Source organism: Meleagris gallopavo, chromosome 1 (assembly GCF_000146605.3).
Source record: "Meleagris gallopavo isolate NT-WF06-2002-E0010 breed Aviagen turkey brand Nicholas breeding stock chromosome 1, Turkey_5.1, whole genome shotgun sequence".
NCBI classification, from domain to species: Eukaryota; Metazoa; Chordata; class Aves; order Galliformes; family Phasianidae; genus Meleagris; species Meleagris gallopavo.
The window spans coordinates 83,394,289-83,414,224 of record NC_015011.2 but is presented as its reverse complement, the minus strand read 5'-3'; the positions used below and the strand labels follow the sequence as shown (position 1 = coordinate 83,414,224).

Here is a 19,936-nt window from a genome sequence, read left to right as displayed (position 1 = left end):
AAAAAAAAAAAGTACTTCCCCTTAGTCATAGATGCAATGGGTGTAAAGCAGTCATCTGCTTCAGTAGATAAACTAATCTTGAAATCTTTATAATGGGAGAAGTTCCCTAGATTTTCCTAAAAGGAGAAAGGCTCCTTAAAAATCATTTTGCTTTTCTTCCCCTTTCACCAGGGCCACAGGCTAGAACACTTCGTGCTCAAAGAGTGCAGCCAACAAGGAGAGAACACTCAGATCTTCTCAGAGCAAACACTTCCTGGCTTTGATGCATTTCATTAAACTTTCTCAAGCATAGTTAACATACATCTACTAACGAGGTAAGAACATTTAACCCCTAACCCACTTGTATCCCTTGTGCTTCCCACAAGGGAAGTAGATGTTTAAAAAAGTAAAATAAAAACCAGTCAAACTCTATCCCCACCTTCACCCTGCCTCAGCAAGCTGAAAGACGTAGGAGAGAACTTTTTCTTCCCAAAGGTGATAATTTTGAAACCTTCCGCCTGCAGGCAGGAAATGCTGTGTGGGCTCCATCTTCCTGTTCTCAGATCTATTATATCACTGGAACATGTTCAACTGATAATCTCAATGGGCTCAACATTTCTTCAAAATAAAGGTATTTTCTTCTAGCCGGGGCAAGAATTTGCTGGGCAGCTGTAGGCCTAGAGTGCCCTCAGGGTTGTGTAACACACGGCAAGGCAGTACCACAGATCAGGCCCTCACCCAGCTCACTCCCACTGCAGCTTTGCAGCAGTGAGAGGCCACTCAGGCCTCTCAAGACCTCCCCAACAGACCAAGATCTCTCTTTACAAAGAGGGGATGTGGATGGACCATCATCACCAATACCTGGAGCACCACTCAGCTCATCCAGCTCTTTCCCCACAGGTGTAAGCTGCCTCCCAAACCAGGGTAGCTGAAGTGCTCTGTGTCCTAAAGCCATTATCAGATACTCGTTATCAGCTGCAAACATACCAGAGGTCAGCCCTGGGAGGAGAACCATCCACTCAATCTAACTGCTGCTGCAAAAACAAAGTCCGAATGGGACAAGAGGTAGGAACTGAGACACAGAAGGGCAAAGAAACAAAGTCAAGCATAAAATGTGCAGCAGAACAGGAAGAAGAGTCAATTTCAGTCAGAAATAAAAATATCTTCTCGTAGCAATATTTGCTAGACAGACCAATTAGGACAATAACATATTAGGAATAAGTCTGTTGCCACAAAATCTACATTGCAAATTGTGGATTTGAAGTCAGTGGGATTGGAAAATACTCATTTATTGGACACATTTTACAACACAAATAATTGTAGCATTTGTTTGCTACTTGAGTTCTTGAATTTTTTTAATTAAATTGTGAAGACAGTATCTCCTTTCCTTATTTTTTTTTTTTTTTTGGTCTTACTTATCAAAGGCAAAAGACACAGCAGAAGCAACTAATAATACAAACACAAAGGGCAAAAATGTTTGGCAAAAATGTTTAAGATGAACCAGAACGGGAAGACAAGATTAGAAGGAAGAAACAGCTAAGACAGAAATATCTGCCTTGCCCAGAGAGAATCTGATTCAGGTAGTGAAAAAGGGCAAGCGGTTCTGGAAAATCTGACTCACTTGTCCCAGGGAATAAGAGAGAGGAAGAAGGATTGGAAAGAACTGAGTGCAAAATTGCAAGGGAAAAAACATCAGCGCGTTCTGCTTATTCTGCTTTTTACTCAGGTAACGTGAGTAAAAACCTGGTGAGCCCCAAATGGCAAGTCCCACCTTGAAGCTATTCTGTGAGATCCTTCAGAGCAAGCTGCCATGGTGTGGCAGACCAGCACTCATGCCATACCAAATCCCAATTACTGCAAACAAGCTGCAGCAGACATTCAGACGGAATGAGAAAGGAGAGCCCTGCATCAGGCTGAACCAAAAAGAAACCAGACTCATAAAGATATGCAGAAGGCTCAAGCATGAAGACAGGAGGTAAAAATACAGTCATCTACAAAGGCTGCTCTGAAAGTAATGCCTCCTATTTTATTATGTTGGCCCATGACATCAGAGGTGGATGTTGGCAGTATAGGTTAAGCCATCCCAAAATATTTCTTTACATTTTGTTGCCACGGGACTGATGGCAGCAGATTGCAGCCTGACAAAGTGGTGTATGATATGGAAGCACGTTTGAAGCAAAGGTGTGTCACTGAATTCCTCTATAAGGAAAAAATGACACTCACTGACATCCATCAATACTTCTTGAATGTTGAGAGAGACCAAACAGCAGATGTGAACTGAGGCAGTAGAGGGTGCATTTCAGCAGTGGCAACCAGTGGATCACTTCCACTGGTGTAGATTTTAACAAGCATAGCATGCAGACTCGTGGTCATCACTGGAAAAAATTCAGAGCGAATGGTAGTGACTGCTGAAAAACAGTGTTGCGTAATTAAGAATTAAATCTATCAAGCAAGGTTGTTGTGCTCTTTGTATTTGTTGTAGTTTCCATGGAAATAAATGGGAGGCATTACTTTTGGAGTGACCTACATATAATATCACCTAGTGGTGTTTGTACCATTCATTTTTAAGCCTTAGGAATTAAAAGATGAACCACTATCAATGGCAGATTTGAGAAAGCTTTCATTTGAGAGTCATCCCAGGCTCTTTTTCAGTGCCTCAGAATCCCCTTCTAGGCACTTTCATTAATGATTCACTAATCTGTTAAGCCCATCCCAGCTGACACAGCTAAGATGCAGGCCAAAGCGTACTATACTTTCACTTGGGTTTAGTTACACACTCACTCTGCATATAGGGCTCACAGAAAGCTATTCAAACGCTGTTAACTTTCTAGCATCCTCCCATAAAATCCCTCAGCTCCACTTCAGGCAATTCACTCTGACAGAATCAGAAAACAGACCAGTTTATTTTACTCCAAAAGACTAGATGTAGTAAGACAAGCAGTAAAGAAGGATAACATTTGAGTCACGGCCCAAAAGTGGGCTAGGTAACCTAATATGAGAGCTCAGACGTGTGAAAGCAGCAGAATGAACATTTCAGGAGAGATTCAAAGATCCAGATTTGGAGAGATAATAAAACATTTCCCTCATTTCAGAGCTTCCTGTACCATAAGAAGGACAGCTGATGTGTTGGAAATTACGTAGTATTTTGCTAACTAAGGATGCAGTGATAAACCATGGGATGAACACAAGACAAACCGGATCAAAAACCCTCAGGTCTCACCTCTTTGTTAGACCCAGTGTAGCACCATTGATCCAGAAGTGCTAGGCTCCAGCCTTATTGTCAGAAACTCAGGTTCCAGTCCCCTCTCTGCCAAGCACTTGTTTCACTTCCGGAAAGTTAGAGACCTTCTCTGAGTCACCACCAGCTCTGAACAGCACTTGGCACATGATGAAAGCCTGCTTGCTTACTGCTCCTTATTCTGTGTTTTGGGCTTGGTTTAAAAAGTTCCTCACCTCTGTTATCTATCACGTCTACAGACGTTTGACAACCCAGTACACATGGCTGTATAAACAAGCCATAAGCAAAAAGTTTTACAGCAGTGCCTAACAAACAATTTGTATTGCATTACATTCAGGAAGGGAGTTCAGAAAGAAATGTCTGAACAGCCTGAGCGAGGAGAACTGTTCCTTTTCAACACATTTGGAGAGCAATATACGTATTTCAGAGTGTTATGTCACAGGAGTGACTCCATCCCTCACAATTCCTATTATTGCCTATGAAAACCTTAGCATGACCAAATAACTTCATTCCTCTCCTCGATGGCGAGGAACATCTCCACAGAACCATAGAAGACCTTAGCATGACATTCCTCAATCTTGTTATTTTCGCTTCCCCTCTTTCCTATTCCTTATTCCCCTTTCCTCTCTAAGCATGTCTGAGGCCTGATCTCACATCACACTGAAAAGCATCTTACACTTTGCACCCTCCCTGCTCCTTTTTTGGTTGGGTGAGCAGATGGGACACAATGGCAGCACGCTTCACTCAGAAGAGCAAGCTCACTGAAGAACAGCAACTTAGATGACTCCATAGGACATTGCCTCAGATCCTGCTTCCTTCTAGGGTCGGCATTAAATGAGAGGGGGGACAGAAAAACAGAAAACATTTTGCAGTTCTGCCTCGGTATACTCACTTCCATTTACCAGGAACTTGTAGTTGAGGGATTTTTTCCAAGTCAAACAGAGTATTGTTGGCAACGCACCCTGCTTACTTGCTTCTCAGTTGTGAATCCTGGCTGCTGTGTAACCCCAGGGTAACCCAACAGCAGTCCCCCACCTCCTCCATCCTAGCTCTCAAGCCACCATAGGGCAAGCACAGCTTATGTCCTAACATGGCAGCGGGCACGTACTCAGACTACAGCATTTTGTCCATTACTTAAAGTAATGAAGTGACTAAAGGATTTTCCATTGGCCAACTGGGTTTTCAAAGCCCTCAGAGAAAGAAGCCTACATTACGTACAAAGTTTTCTTGTATGTCAGGACTGACACTGACAACAGGAAACAGTGTGTTTCAGTACTGGGTCTGGTGCCAGGCTTGAGCCACTTGCACAGATCACGCCTCTCCAAATATACATACATCATCTGAAAAAAAAATATTAAACTGATTTTTATCTATAAACTGCTGTATAAAACTTTTACCCAACATGCAACGCATAATATAGTAGTTAGGTAAAATTAAGGGAAATATGACACATTTCTAAAGGAACTATAAAAAGAAGGAAAGTTATGTGATGTTAGGACAAACAAGATAAACTGATACCAAATCAGATCAAACATGTCTGGTGCACAAGCTTGCCCATTTTAATAGGAACTTCTTACTCTTTGAGCCTTTTTGGCTATTTGAATGGCTTTTCCAATCTCATCAGGCAATAATATGTTACAGCCTTCTTTGTACTGTAAGCAACTCAGTATCATCCATATAATAGGAAAAAGACACCTGTGAAACACATTCTTTTTTCTAACATACAGAGACCTCCACTGCCACCAAGAGCCTTCTGAACATTCTAAATGCGTAGCATGAACTAAGTACGAAGAAGTGATCTGGGCTTAGTAAGTAAGAGCTTTCTAAGTTAAATATGCATTTTGAGACAGACATTTTTTACTGTTACTTAACCATGAGCACAAAGAAGTTTTAACTCATGCTTCTGGAAAAAAAAAAAAAAGTAAAAAACCCAATACTCTTACCCTAACCAGCAGACAACTTCAGATGTTTGTGTTTGTCATGTATGCATGGAAGCATTATCTGTAGTACACAAGAAGTCATGCTGACCCTTCTAGTATGCAATATTCCTTTTTTTAAATGCTTACCTTTAACAATGAAGAATAATGAAAAATACTCATTTGAGTCTCAAAGTAAAAGTGCAGTGGTGTTGCAAAGAGGAGAAATCAAACAGCTGAAATTGAAAAAAGTCATGACAACAACTGCCTTTTGTCCTCTCTTTCGTCAAGAACTCAAATAACATTTCCACTAAGTATCTAGAATTAAGAAAACTGTCTAACATGGTTTTCAAAAAGCAATGTCATGAAAAGCAAGGCCAAACTATCAGTAGTGGAAAATCACTGAGTATCAGTCTGATCTGTAAAATGAAGATTACTTGCTTTACAAATTGCTCAGGTATCTTCTGTTGAACACCATAAAAATACAGAGAGTTTTTCACTGATACTTCAGTGATCTGCACATGGAATAAAATAAAGAAAACTTATGTAATGAGAGATTAATAATCAAAAGGCTCAGGGTTAGGAATAAAAATATCCAAAGTAGTATAATTTTCTTCCATTCAACTGAAGGGAACGGAAAGAAAAACAGGGCTTTGAAAAATCTCATGAAAGAAATTTCTACATGTAAATGAAGATATTCCACTGAAACCTGCAAAATTCCTTTTGAGTCCCATTTCAAGTAACTCGAAAAACAACCAACCTTTTTAAGTCCTCATTAAAGTCCATTTAGAACCTTAAAGGTTTAAAGAAAGTGATTTAAAAATATTTTATTGCTTCTGATTATGTTACTATATACAGGACGTACACAACTGGTGAAACTGGTAGCAAAAGGAGAATAAAGATGAAAATAAGCTTACAGTTGAACCAAATGACAAAAGCATTCTGCTCTCAGTCTTTGCCTTTTAACATCAGTAATTCCTCAGTATCTCCCTTTTTTCTCCATGTCTATTCCAGAGCACAAAGAAATAAATCATCAGTCCTCATCCCACGTTAACGGTCAATTTTCCTCAAGTTCATGACTTGCACATTAATCTGTTATTAAAAAATTAATCTGAAAGGCAGAGGTTCTATCAGGAGGTGATTAGACATCTTTGCTAATAGAAATCTAGTTCTCGCTTTCGATTGTCATAACATTCAAGATTTTTTCCTCTCGATTTTTCATGGCTAACAGTGATGAGAAGTTGCTGTTGAAGAGCACTAGTGAGCAACAGAACGTTCACATAAGAAACACGCTGTCACAATGCTTTCACACATGATACAGCATTTTGAGGAAAACCAAATGGTTAGTCTACAAATTAAGTAGTTTCCTTCAAAGTAAGAGTTTGAAGTCTTATTTTCATTAATGTTATTTGGATAGATTTCTTATTCAGGATGAAAGCTTTGTACTCTACCCATTTTAAAAACGCACCTAGAGAAGATGAAAAGTCATTTTGCATTGTGGTGGTTGGGGGTTTACATTCCCAGGACTGAATTGGTGTGGTCTCTTACTGGCAGCAGATGTGCTGCTATTAACATATTCAAGTAAGAAACACTTACCTAAAGCTAATATATGCACAGACACTAAGCAAGGCAGTTGTCAGTAGCAACTGATGAAGTGGACACCCTGAATTCTGGTCTGAAAAGGTAAGATTAAGTGCTATTTGGCTGTACGCAACTCCTACAGTGATTTTTAAACTTTTTCAATTTGTTAAGCCTATTGACGGATGGTGTTGATTTTTACATGCTAAAAGCACTTACATTTGTTTTTAAAACAGTGTTCCTGTAGCTAGCAGCATAAGCTCCCTTCAGTGTCCAGGGACAAGAGCACAGCCTTCCCATACATGCAACAAACCTGCAACCTGTCCATTTGTTCAGTTTTTATCTTCTCAGTTCACTCACTAATAATTGACTCCTATTCTCTTTAAGCATTATGGACTTCTTCAGAAGCACATGTGTCTTGACACATTTCTCAGTACTGCCATTGGTAAAGACCAATTTTGGCTTGAGTGGGACCAGAAGTAAGACCACACTGAACACTTTCCTACTCTGCAATTTCAGAGCTGAATTTAATCAAAATGTTCAAAGTGCTACTTCTTAAAACTGTAGGCAGGCTCAGTCAAATTAGCAGCATTGAAAACAGTTCCAGAAGGCCTAAGAGCCACCTGCATTCACATGGACAAAACAGCAAACATTTACCAAGCACCTGTATGAAGGGCATTCCTGGATGTTTGGTACGGCGGTGGGATTTTTATTATTTTTCTGTCTTCTCTTTATTCAACAGCTTCGCTGTTGCCAGCGTAAGTAATAAAACTGCTCAATACAGAAGGAAAGGAGGACATCAGCACAAAGCCTTGATGCTAGTTCACGCCAGACTTATGCTACCCATTCATAAATTGTTAAGTGTATTCAAGTAACTTGGCTTCTCCTGACACAGTGTATTATGTATGTACAAAAGTACATAACAGAAGCCCAGCTTTACAAGAGCATAAAGGAACAAGTTTATCTAACAAGGAAGTAAAATGATTTCATTAGGAAATGCCTCAAGCAGGCAAGCTTGCAGTTTTAACATGCACAAACTGCCTGAGACAGTGCCTTCACTGGGGTCAACATACACACATTGCTTTGTTACAGATAAATCAAGACGACGACGACAGTATCAAAACTCAGAAGAGATTCAGTAGTACAGAAAACTCAACTAAAATACTGGCTATTTGCATTATTTAGTAGCTATCTGTAAATACCAAGAGTGCCTAACTAGTGTGCTTTACTAAATTTTAGCCAACTCCTGATGACTTTATAGTATAGACATTATGATTGAGCTTCCTTGAATGACAATAGCAGCTTTAAGACACACACTTCACATTTCTGATTAGGACTTTGAAAAAAGAATAGGCATTGTGCTTCTCTGACCAACGTAGGACTGCAGGGGATCCTCCTCCAACTCTGAGTTGACAGAGAGAGAGAGAGAGTTTGGGAGAAAGACTGCTCCCAAATAATTCTTTCACTAGATTCCACCCAGTTCTGAGCAGATTCCACATTATGTGGACTAAACATACAGTGCAGATAACTAGTAAAGCTAATAACCCACATAATTCCCTATTGAATCTTGTCAATTTAAGGTGCTTACTAACAATCTGAGATATTAATAAGGTTCTAAGGAATCAACCTCACAGGAAGATATGGCATGAACAGTTAACTCTTCTCCACTATCCCTCACAGCTACTAGATTTATGGCCAGCCTGCTTACACTGAACGCAGATACAATAAGCACAGTTGCCCCACACCATCCAGCATAAACTTAGTAGCTCCAGCAAAGACCAAGATTACCTCAGCTGCAGCAAAACGTGACACATGGATGCCTACTTGTGCTAAAATTGCAGAGGGCACACATAAGATAGAAATGTATCTATTTGATTCCTAACGATTACTTCTTTTGGGTGCAAGTTATGTGGCAAGTAGTGAGCCAGAGACATCTCCCAAGCATCCACAAAGTGCACAGCAATTCCTGAGAACATTTTCCTCATGACAGAATCAAGCTGAAGGGAATACCAGTCACTGTTAAAGAGGCTCACTTCTGGCCCAAGCTCCTGAACGTTTGCGGTTCTGATGACAATTAAAGTCTTGGGGCTGCGGTCCAGCAGTTGAATAACTGCCCTCCGAATGTTCCTCAGCCTCCTGATATACACTTCCACAGGGAAAGTGCTGAAGTGGGACCATATAGTTATGGCTATCACAGTGTTTCTCCCCCCAACGATGCCATTCAGTTCGTTAGCAATGTAGCGCAGTTCACTTGTAAAGACTGTCGTAAAGCGAATGGGTGGCCCGTGACAGCGGAATTTCAGTAGGACGTTGTGCTTCAGATCCACAGACATAAAAGGGCCCACGTTCTTAGGACTCCCCAGGTTAAATTCCACTAGATCTGAAAACCCAAGAGCAAACATTAGTTCAAGACAGAAAAAGACACAAAATGATTCATCAGGACAAAAGGATCACAGGGCAACAGTAGCAGTGAATACATACACAGTTCTAAGAATCCTAAGGTGAAACAAAAGATAAGCATTATCATAGAATAACCTAGGTTGGGAGGGACCTCGAAGATCATCAAGCTTCAACCCCCTTGCTGTAGGCATGGTTGCTATTCACTATATCAGGCTGCCCAGGGCCCTATTTAACTGGGCCCTGAACACCTCCAGGGATGAGGCATCAGCAATCTCTCTGGGCAGCCCGCATCCATGCCTCACCACAAACAGGTTAATTCATACACAAATATTACAGAATTGCAGACCCTTCAAGTAAAAAATTTCTTCCTAATATCTAAGCCAAGCCTTCTCTTCCTGTTTAAAACCATTCCCCTTTGTCCTATCACTATCTGCCTATGTAAAAGTTTGGTCTTGCTTCTGCTTATAAGCTCCACTTAAATACTGGCAGGCCAAAATGACATCTGCTGCAGTCTTCTCTTCTCCAGGCTGAAGAAATCCAGCTCCCTCTACCTTTCTTCACAGGAGAAGTGCACCAGCCCTCTACTAATCTTTTTTCCTGCCTCTGGATCCACTGCAACAGCTCCACAGGCATATTGGCTACATTTTCAAAATGGAGTTTATATAACTGTTGAAATTTGCAAGCCAGCACACTTTACCTTCAAAAAATCCTAAGTATTAGTACTTTTTCCAAGTTCCCCAAACTGCTTTTTTTTTTTCCCCCAGGTAGAAAAAAAAGCATTTCCTATTTTACCAATAGGCTTTTCCATTGTCACCCTATGAGCCCAAAGTGCACTAACTTTTACAGCAACTTCAGAACTCCATTAAATTTAAAGAAGAATTTAATTGGTTAACATGGAGTCTCAGTCTCCATTTCAACACTACTGAACTGCCTTAGAGTAGGGGTGAAGGAGGAACACCAAATGGGCTACTGAAATTGTAGTAAGGAAAAGTTAAAATAAGGAAAATGGAAAAAAGAGCTCAAAATCAAATCAACAGTAGTCATCTGCTTCTGGAAGTCATTTTGCTACTTCATTCCAAAAGCATTACCAGTCAAGCCTCACCCAGGCAATCCTCCACAAGTTTTGGTATGCCACCTCGTGGCCACATAATAACTCACAGTAGCAACAATGTTCTTAACTAGTGAAACATTTTATAACGACAGCTTCATAGATGCACAACTTGTGGCCCTTTTTCTCTTGAAGCCTAGAAGTTTGAGAAAACTTTAGAAACATTTGAATGATCGCCTTTCTATCAGCACTTGTGATGATGTTTTTGCCTTTCCTCTTCTTTTTGACATTAATATTCAATAAAATCAACTCTGCATCTGAGATGAGTAAAATAAAGAATTGCAATGTCTTCAAGGTTAAAAAAAAAATTAAAAAGAAAAATAACAACCTGGAACAGCTGCAGTCAGATACTCAAACCACTGCCTTATTGTAGAGTCTCCAAACAAGTGGATTACTTTTCCTTGCAAGCACTTGCTTATATCATCTGACTTGTTAAAATGATAAATCCAGTGTGTTCTCGGCCTCCAAAGGTCTTCATAGTAATAACCAGAAGGGGAAACTGTGGGATCTTCAGCCCTGTCCATATTGCTTGAATCTGGAAGAAAAAAAAAAAAAAACCTTTGAAATTAACATATAACAAACACACCTTCTATCACTTAAATGGACATGTACATTCAACTACTTCACTTTAGAATGTATATAACATACATTAAAAAGCTCAGTGCATCACAAGTCTGTAAGACCAAGCACGTTCCCCACTATTTCTGCACCAAAACCTACTACACATGACCACTTGTAGCTTTAAAGTTTTTTTTTAAACTTACTTTTAAACTTAACTACTTTTTAACTTATTTTGAAGTACTTCTAAGTTAAACTATATCTGATGATGATAAAGAAGGACAGTCTGGTCAATATCACAGAATTTCCAAGCCTCTCTATGCCTCCTCTGCCAGCACACATCTGCAATCTGCCAAAGTACAGCTTCCCCCTCTAGCGGCCAGTCTGCCAACAGGAAGGTATGGCAGCTGTTGCGCTCTACAGGAGCAGCACCTCAAACTGCAGCAGCGAATACCATCCCTAAGGTGACAACATGCAAGAGATAACCTGATACCACTTGTATTTGCTAATGTAAACCCATCTATGGAACAGTCCTCACACTAACACTAATACAGGCCCAACCATAGACGCTATAAGAATGAAATCTGAATTATGAGGACTACAAAACCAGGAAGTGCCAGAATTAAAGCTACTGCCAATAATTATGTGCCTTTTGAATGTATGAATTGTGTTAAGTATGAAACTCATGGAATTAAACTTTTCTATTGTCCAACTTCTTCCTTTTTCACTGCTGGCATAGGTTGCCCTCTGAGGAGTAATTTGACGACACCAGGGAAGCTCTGATTCTTTGGACTCCTCTTTGTCTTGCAGAAGTTGGATGTTATGTTGAAAACTGGGACCAGTGATTACAGGAAGAGAAGCTGCAATCTCAAGGTTACATCAGTCAAACATTGCCTTATTTCTCATAGCAGCCAGTGTGATACTAGCACATTGAACTTTCATGAGGTCATTAAGTACAGGTTCCTCCTCTACCACGTATCTATTCTAACACTTAAGAGCCTGGAAATGAGCTGACTCACAGTTCCAAAGAAACCCAAAGCGATAGCCTGAATAGAAAAGCTGTCAATGAACAGTGAACTGAGAAGCACAGAGCTGCTCTCTGGCACTGAAGCCAGCTAACTGCACAGAAGAGCCATGACCATCTATTAAAAAACATTTACACCCACCTTAGCACGGAGACTACTTGTCCTTGCCCTGTCATAGCCTGCAGCTGTTTGGGACTGCACACCCACACATGGCCAAAGCCATGCCAGTGCCCATTCTAACTAAAGAAAAGTAGAAGCAGTGGAGTTCTAGTGCCCAGAAACATCCTCTGCTATATGTTTCGTTATAACACAGCAGCAGCTAAACTCTCTAAAGACACAGATTCAAACAACCCCCACAGGCATCTTTAAACACCCATCCCTAATCATCATTTTTGGTCTTGCCATTCCTATACATTATTCTGTGTTTTACATCAGTAGATTTTAACCTCCTTATACTTTACAGGAACGTTCACAGAACACAGTCTAATCTTGAGAACCATAGAAAAATCCATTAGAAAGTCTTATATTTGGATAATTTCTTAAATAACACGTAGCAAATAAAGCAATAGGGCCATTGAAGGAAGAGCAATCAACTAACAATGCTGAGTAATCTAAACCATATGAAATAGGACTCCTACAAAGGAATTGAAAAGGCTACTATGCGGTCACGTAACTAAAGACAAACTCATGTGAATTCACAACTTAAATTCTTTTGTTTTGTAAGTTTTAGTGTAAAGATTCACAGAATCATAGAATGGCCAGGGTTGGAAGGGACCTCAAGGATCATGAATGTCCAACCCCCCCTGCCACAGGCAGGGCCACCAACCTCCCTATTTAATACTAGACCAGGCTGCCCAGGGCCCCGTCCAATCTGGCCTTGAACACCTCCAGGGACGGGGCATCCACAGCCTCTCTGGGCAGCCTGTTCCAGCACCTCACCACTCTCATAGTAAAGAACTTCCCCCTGACATCCAACCTAAGTCTTCCCTCCCTCAACTTAAAGCTATTTCCCATTCAAACCCATTAAAATCATTCAAACTTTTTAAGTGATTATTTTACTAAGCATATAAATAGGATGCTCTGAAAGTAATGCCTATTTATTTCCATGGAAACTACAACAGATACAGCTACAAAACACTATTTTTCAGCATGGTCACCACCATTAACTATACATTTTTTGCTAGTGATGAATAAATGTACATGCCACGCTCACAAAATCCACACCAGACGAAGTGCCCCACTGCTGCTGTACTGCTACCCACACAGCCTGCCTGCATCCACATCCACCATTCAGTCTCTAGAAGTGTTCTGCAAGCTCCGATGGATGTCCATGGGTGCCATTTTTTTCCCCACATGGAAGAATTCAGTGACACACCTTTGCTTCATCTGCACTCCATGTCAGACACCATTCTGTCAGACTGCCCTCTGCTGCCATCTGTCACACAGCAACGACATGTAAGGAAATGTTGGTGGGATGGCAGTAGAGGCTGAACCTTCCCACCAATATCTGCCTCTGACATCACGGGCCAACATAATGAAATGGGAGGTATTACTCTCAGAGCAGCCCTTGTACATATGTGAAGTGGGACATGAGAACAAGCTGTGAATTCGCAGTAAAACTAACACCAGGTTTTGAAACCTTTGTACAGCAGCATACCTGTTACGCTCCAGAATTCAAAGAGCCATTACTTCTAGGTTTTATGAAAGAAGGTAAAAGCTCTGATCTGAACAGTTACAAACCAAGAATAGAAATAGATTATAGTTCAGAAAAAAATGAAATTTCAGAAGTGAACTATATCTACATTTACCTCCCAAAGAAAAGAATGTACAAAACTAAAGACAACAAAATAAGGAATGTAAGTAGGCATTAATCCTAAATCACACATCCATCATCTCTATTCCAGAGTATTAGATTTATTCATTCAGAGACTGTTCCTGTTAGAAGGAATTTCCCTGAGGAAATTGTGCCATTCCTATCAACTCTTTCCAACCTATCATTAAACTTCAGGAAATAAAAACATACTTTGATCATCCACCTCCTATAAAAAGAGTGATATAATCAAATCTCAAACAGTTTCTACAAGAAAATATTTTAAAAATTAAACAACAGAAGACATCACATCTAAAGGGTCTGGAGACAGAAGGGGGAAAATGCTGCTGGCCTGATAGCATCTTTTTATTTTTTATTCTTTAAATAAAGAGAATAGCAGAACTAAAAAGAAGCAGCAGTGTAAGCTGCTTTCTTTTATGACTTAATTGCTCAGGTCAGGAACTCTACCTTTAATATCTCCTACAGCTTAAAAAAAAAAACTGGAAAACTTTCAATTAAGGAGTAATTCTCTATCATATTTTTATGCAGTGTATTTAGAGGCATTAAAAGCATGCTGGTGAACTTGAGTTAGATAAGTGTTTCAGTTTAACTTAGCACAGACTGTGTTTTCTGTGCTTAGACATGATACAGAAAAACTAGGTTCTAGTCCACAACTTTAAGTTATGACACTACATGGTAACACAAGTGATACTAATAATTAAATGCAAGTTATCTGATACCTATTACATAAATTTCTTAGAAAAATAAACGTGTAAAACTTCAAAGACACCTCACAGTTAGTTTTGCTAGATTAACCCATTTGCTAAGCAGTTAAATAAGACATTTTATATCTGAGTAACCATTAGAAGTAAACATCAATTATTTTTCCGAAAAGTTCAATTTACATGTCTTTTTAGATAGATTTGCTCTTAGTCCTTAGTAACATTCAGAAAGTTCCATCTTCAACACAAAAAAAGACTTGAGACTATTTCTATTCCACCTTATGAAAACTAACAAACTCATTAGTATCTCATGCTTCTCACTCTTTTTATTTAAATATGAAATAAAAACCAAGAATTTTATAAAATTCACTATACCTGCAAATGCCTTGGGCTTTACAATCACCGAGTCGGGTCCATTGGAGAGTATGGGCATTTTGATATTCACATCACTTGAACAAAAATTAAAATAGTTATGTGACATTATCTTCAAGTTTTACAGCCTTACAGATCACTTTTCTTAATCCACGTGTTCACTCCATACAGCTGAATTGATTATTCAATTTCCTTCAGACCACTATCACTGTTTTCTGTCAGAATTCAAGATTTAAGAGCACGAAGACAAAAATCCTGTGCACATTCTTACTTGCACAAGCCTAGATAAAACCATTAAGCTATGAGAAGTCTATTATATGCTTTAGGGGATTAACCACAAAGATTGGAAGTTCCCAGCTTGGGGCACGTGGACTTCTGCCAGGAGGCAAACTAATTGAGAGGGCACGCTGCTGCATCAGCTCCCAGCTCTGCCTCATTTCAGTAACTGCTTACCTCAAGTGGAGGTGGCTGTTGCTTTCAGCCTCCACAATGCCACATGCTGCTTCACAGTTCACATGGGAATTCTAGCAGCCCAGCATTATCACCACCTCCAATTTTAGCTCTATGCTATGCTGCCAGTTGTGACAGCAGCATTAGTCAATATCCAACCAGTCTCAGAGATCCTCAGCAAGACAGCAGTTTGCTCAATATGGAAGCAAAGCTCACACCCCTACACACAAAGAGCTCTCAGAAGTGCTTGTTTGTGGACAGCTGAATGAACCTAGTATGGTTCTGTGATTGAACCCTACTGGTGGAATACAAGAGATTCCCACCCTTAGAGAAGGTGTGCATCTTCAGGAGCAGGTGCTTGAATCAAGTAGTTGAGTATTTTCTTCCCCTCCAACCTAAAGTTTGTCTTAAAAAAGCAAATATATATTTAAGAAAATGACTGAGTACATATAAAGTCAATGACATACATACCTTTGGAAAAAGAGGCTTTCTTCATGCGTCAGAAGGCCTTTTTGATATCCACCCTTGGCATGGCTGATTCGGCTGGAACAGGACAGTTTTCGTGGCTTGTAACAGAACCATGGCTCACCAGTGTAGAGATCTGTGAAGTTACAGACTGGAAGATCTCCAGGCAAGCATACATTACACTCAGTAGTTTCTGAAAATCTCCCAGACTTAAATGAGCTTTTGAAATAAACTCTGTCAGGCTTTTCTTCTCGTAAACGCAGGAGGACTTGGACTGCTTCACTTGGATGAACAAGAGTCACAGATACTTTGACCTCTCCTGGCCAAAGTAACGTAAAAAAGACTTTGTAAAGGCCGTTACGGCAATCTACAGTCCTTCCTATTGCTCCAGCTTTCAGCAGAGGAGAGTGGATTCGTGCCTGTAGATAGTCTCCACCATATTGCTTGGGTTTTCCTTGGAAATCTCTCATACGAACAACCACCTCTAACTGGTCACCCACCTTGAAGAACCTGCTGGGCTTCACAATCACAAAGTCACTGTGTACTGGATCAGTGCTTTGCAAAAAAGCAATTTTGCCATCAGGGGGTTTCGGCCATTGCAGTGCAGCAAGCAATGATTCCTGTTCTGCTCGTTCTCTTTTGGACAAAGTCTGCTGCTCATAACCACAGTAAGGCTTCCTGGTAGTTTTAGTCGTCTGTGATAGAGAAGGCTGATCATTGTTCTCAGTTATCCAATTTGATCCTGAAACTGTGTAGTCATCCAGGTGCTAGAGGGGGAAAAAGAGCACAAGAAACTGTGCTATTAAATGAAACACAACGAAGAACAGATGCTGTCTTACGGAACAACCCTAAGAACCAGGAGTTTGCTTCGCACAGCTTTAAAGCTGACCAAATGAAGCAACTTTAATAGAACATATAAATTGATTTCCTGGACTATGAGGTGTCTAAAGAAGCAGTTGTACAACCTGTGATTACCCAATGGCTACTTTATTCTGACCTGGCAAAGTGGCTTTTACATAAGGACTCAGTATTTTCTGGGGTAGTATTTTGGCTATTAGCGTATTCTGTATCAACGATATGAAACAAATACAGAAAGCCCCTACAATTAAATAGAAAAGTAACCCATTTAATATTCTTACCATAATTAGAGTCTGGCCAAAGCATTATTCTGATTTAAGCTGCCTTGTAGAAAATTACCTCTATCCCAGCCAAAGTAGTACTATGTTTTGGACTTGTCATGAAAAGAGTGTTGATAACACACCAACTGTTTAGTTGTTGCCTAGCAGTGCTTACTGGGTGAAAAGACCTTGACACAAGTATTACCTAGCATATATACACATACTAAGTAGCTCCCCCTCTTTATGTAGTATATTAATAGTAACTACTAAATTAAATAAAATAAAGTAAACTTGTTTATATTTACTTTACTTTTACCAAAAAAAGTAAACCTGACAAGAAATAGAAACTTACAGGTTTGAAGGTCATTATAAGAAGTTGGTTTTGATCAGCTTAGAATGAGAGAATAATGAGCACATTATAATGTAGAACAGATATACATTACTTTCCTGTTTGATATCCATGTTAACTATAAAATATGCAATCATGAGTTGTAATATTTTAACTACAACGCAAAGTACCCATGGATACTTTTTTTTTTTTTAAAGATGATTTATAATAAAACCTTCTGCCTGTTTATTTTTCCATCCAGGATTTTCAAGAATTTCCCCAAAGCCCATTAAAGGTAATTCAGAATTATTTCTATTTTCCATTGTATCAGGTAAAAATGTGAACGTCTCCACGCATTTTTTCTAATCCAGTAAATTCCAGGCAAAGCTGAGAATGACTCTCAAGCACAGTTCATTCTTAAATCTTGCCCACATATATTTTTAAATTACACCAAGTTTCTACTTTTGGATGTCTTCATTACTTCCTTTCTTCTGCTCATACGTATAAGTGGCACAGAAAACATTGCATAGTAAGATTTTTTTTTAAAAAGTTAGTTATACATTTGAACACATCCAACACACTAGTAAGTATGCCTTAGTTTGCAAAAGCATTTAAGAAACTTCCTAAGGAGGAATGTGGGGGAGAATAGGGGTGTTTTACAAACTCTCAAATTCAGTGGAGATTCTCATGGGATAATTTCTTCTTTTAGCTTGATTCATCAAGAGGATGTGGGCTAGGGGAGTGGGATGGGAAATAAAAAAGCATAGACATCCTTTCAAATGAGACACAGCTACCTAAGAAAGCCTTAAGAACAGGCCTATAATTGCTTTAATCTTCCGTAGATTTCTTCAGAGTTTATCCTATTCCTTCTGCCAGAGATTTATTTGTACAGAAAATGGCTATGAGGTAGCTAGCCTTTCTAAAGTATCTCCAAGGAAATATCTATAGAATTCAGTGGAAAAGGGCACAGAGAACACTAAACCAATTCAAGGTCACAAAACAAAGTACATAATATAGTTCAATGTTTCTAAAACAGTATACTTAAGCAGCTTTTTTAGCACAGTGCCAAGCCAAAGCACTTCAGTTGCATGCAGCTAAGTTCCCAAACAAGAGCTGACACATCAACTGAAGCATCTCCAGATTATGACAAAGCAGAATTGACCACACCATAAATACTTTCTCAGTCAACCCTTAAGGAGAAGGGGAAAAAAAACAAAACAAACCACACCCTCTCTACAAAGGTAAATGCAAAACTGTCTCCACATCATGGAAAGACCATTCTTCCTGCAACAATCTCACTCATCTTTACAGACTTCTTTCAAGCCCAAATAAGACCATATATTATTGCAAAATTATAAGTTAAGGGGTGAAAGTATGCTACAACACATGCGGTATTCACAGGAAAAAACATTAGAAATTAGCTTTTTCCAGTTAAGGCAGGAAAAGCTTCAGTGTCAATTCATATATGGAAGATCTTTGATTGGAATTTCCAAACCATCTTCCTTTCTGAAGAGGTTCCCTTGCTCATTTCCAAACAAGTGTTCAAACTCTCCTACCCCTACAAATAGGCAAACTTTGCCCTTTGGATTGATAGATTAGTTTGTCCCAACACCATTCCCTATCCCTACCTTTTTCTAGGGTCTACAACTCTCCCCAATATCCAGTCCATTCAGAAGCCTGCCATGCAGAACTGTGGGCTCTATAATCAGCAGTGAAAACAAAATCAAGTTTCTCATAGCAGGCAAAAATAAATAAGTAAATTAAAAATCTTGAAACACTTCTCAGGAATCCTCGCCCTAGATCTTAGAACAGATTATTTTAGTTTCCAATATAATCTCCATATCGAATAACACTTGTCCTGCTTTATTTTCACATATACTCCATACAAAAATGTCTTGATTTTGAATGCAATTCCTAGCATTTGTTTATTTTCTGCTTTCTAAAGTTAATCAGAACTCCAGTGTGATCACAGAGTAATTTAATGGCTGTCTACCTAGTAAAGCAGGCAAGACAGAATGGATTACACATCAATTAAGCTCAAACAAGTCTGTCAGCTGTTCCTGATGCATGACAGCTATGCCATAAGCAAGTAAAAATGGAAGCTGTATTTTCAGCTTCTAACATCCTTGCTACCAACTAAGTGAAAATAAGGTGTAATGTACAACATTACAACCCCAGAGAGGCAATCACAGTCTCAAAGACATGTCCCTGCCCAGGGCAAAGGAATAAGAATACATGCTCTTTGAAGATGACTTTCAAATCAAACCTGTGACATTCTAGACCTGTGACTTCATTAGATCCGTAGCAAACCCTTGTTCTCAGTTAAATGCAACAACACAGGTGGTTGATAAACAAAAGAGGCTGAATATTTCAGTTCCTGCTGAAAAGGTGGATCTTCATCTATGTTTTGAAGTCCAGTATCATCCATGAGTTGTAACTGTTAGATTTATGGCAATTGCTCCACATGTACTATGCCAAACTGTTTACGTTCCCACATTAGAGCAGAAAACATCCCAGGAGACTTCCAAATGACAGGCACGGAAGTAAAAAAAGTAGTTCAAGTTCACCCAGAGTCTTAATTCATACAGCAGATAATACTTGAGACCAAATATCAGCTACTGAAAGGCCAGTCATCTTATTTTCAGTCATTTTACACTCCAAATACTTTAGCCCTCATATTCATCTACAACAGCCGTGAGATCAGCTGTCTTCACTGCGTCACAGCACTGAGTAGATGCTAAATAAATCCAAAATGTCAAAGCCAGTTCTAAAAAGCCACCATCTGACACACAACTGTTCCAGCAATAAACTGAATGAGATGACAGTTTTCTTCTGCAAAGATCTGCAATTCAGCAGCAACACCGCCACA

At 39.5% G+C, this 19,936-nt stretch overlaps 1 protein-coding gene across 2 annotated transcripts in view; it reads right to left on the bottom strand.

Annotated features, from left to right (window-relative positions):
• Positions 1-2,863: 2,863 nt before the first annotated feature.
• Positions 2,864-19,936, bottom strand: part of NXPE3 (neurexophilin and PC-esterase domain family member 3) — a 21,539-nt gene continuing 4,466 nt past the window's right edge. For both annotated transcript variants that reach the window (XM_019619356.2, XM_010720457.3), the window contains exons 4-7: positions 15,628-16,388; positions 14,710-14,783; positions 10,548-10,754; positions 2,864-9,091 (exon numbers count right to left, since the gene is read on the bottom strand). In XM_019619356.2, coding sequence (XP_019474901.1) covers positions 8,541-9,091; positions 10,548-10,754; positions 14,710-14,783; positions 15,628-16,388 — 1,593 coding nt within the window. In that variant the 3' untranslated portion in view covers positions 2,864-8,540. The remainder of the gene's footprint in view (positions 9,092-10,547; positions 10,755-14,709; positions 14,784-15,627; positions 16,389-19,936) is intronic.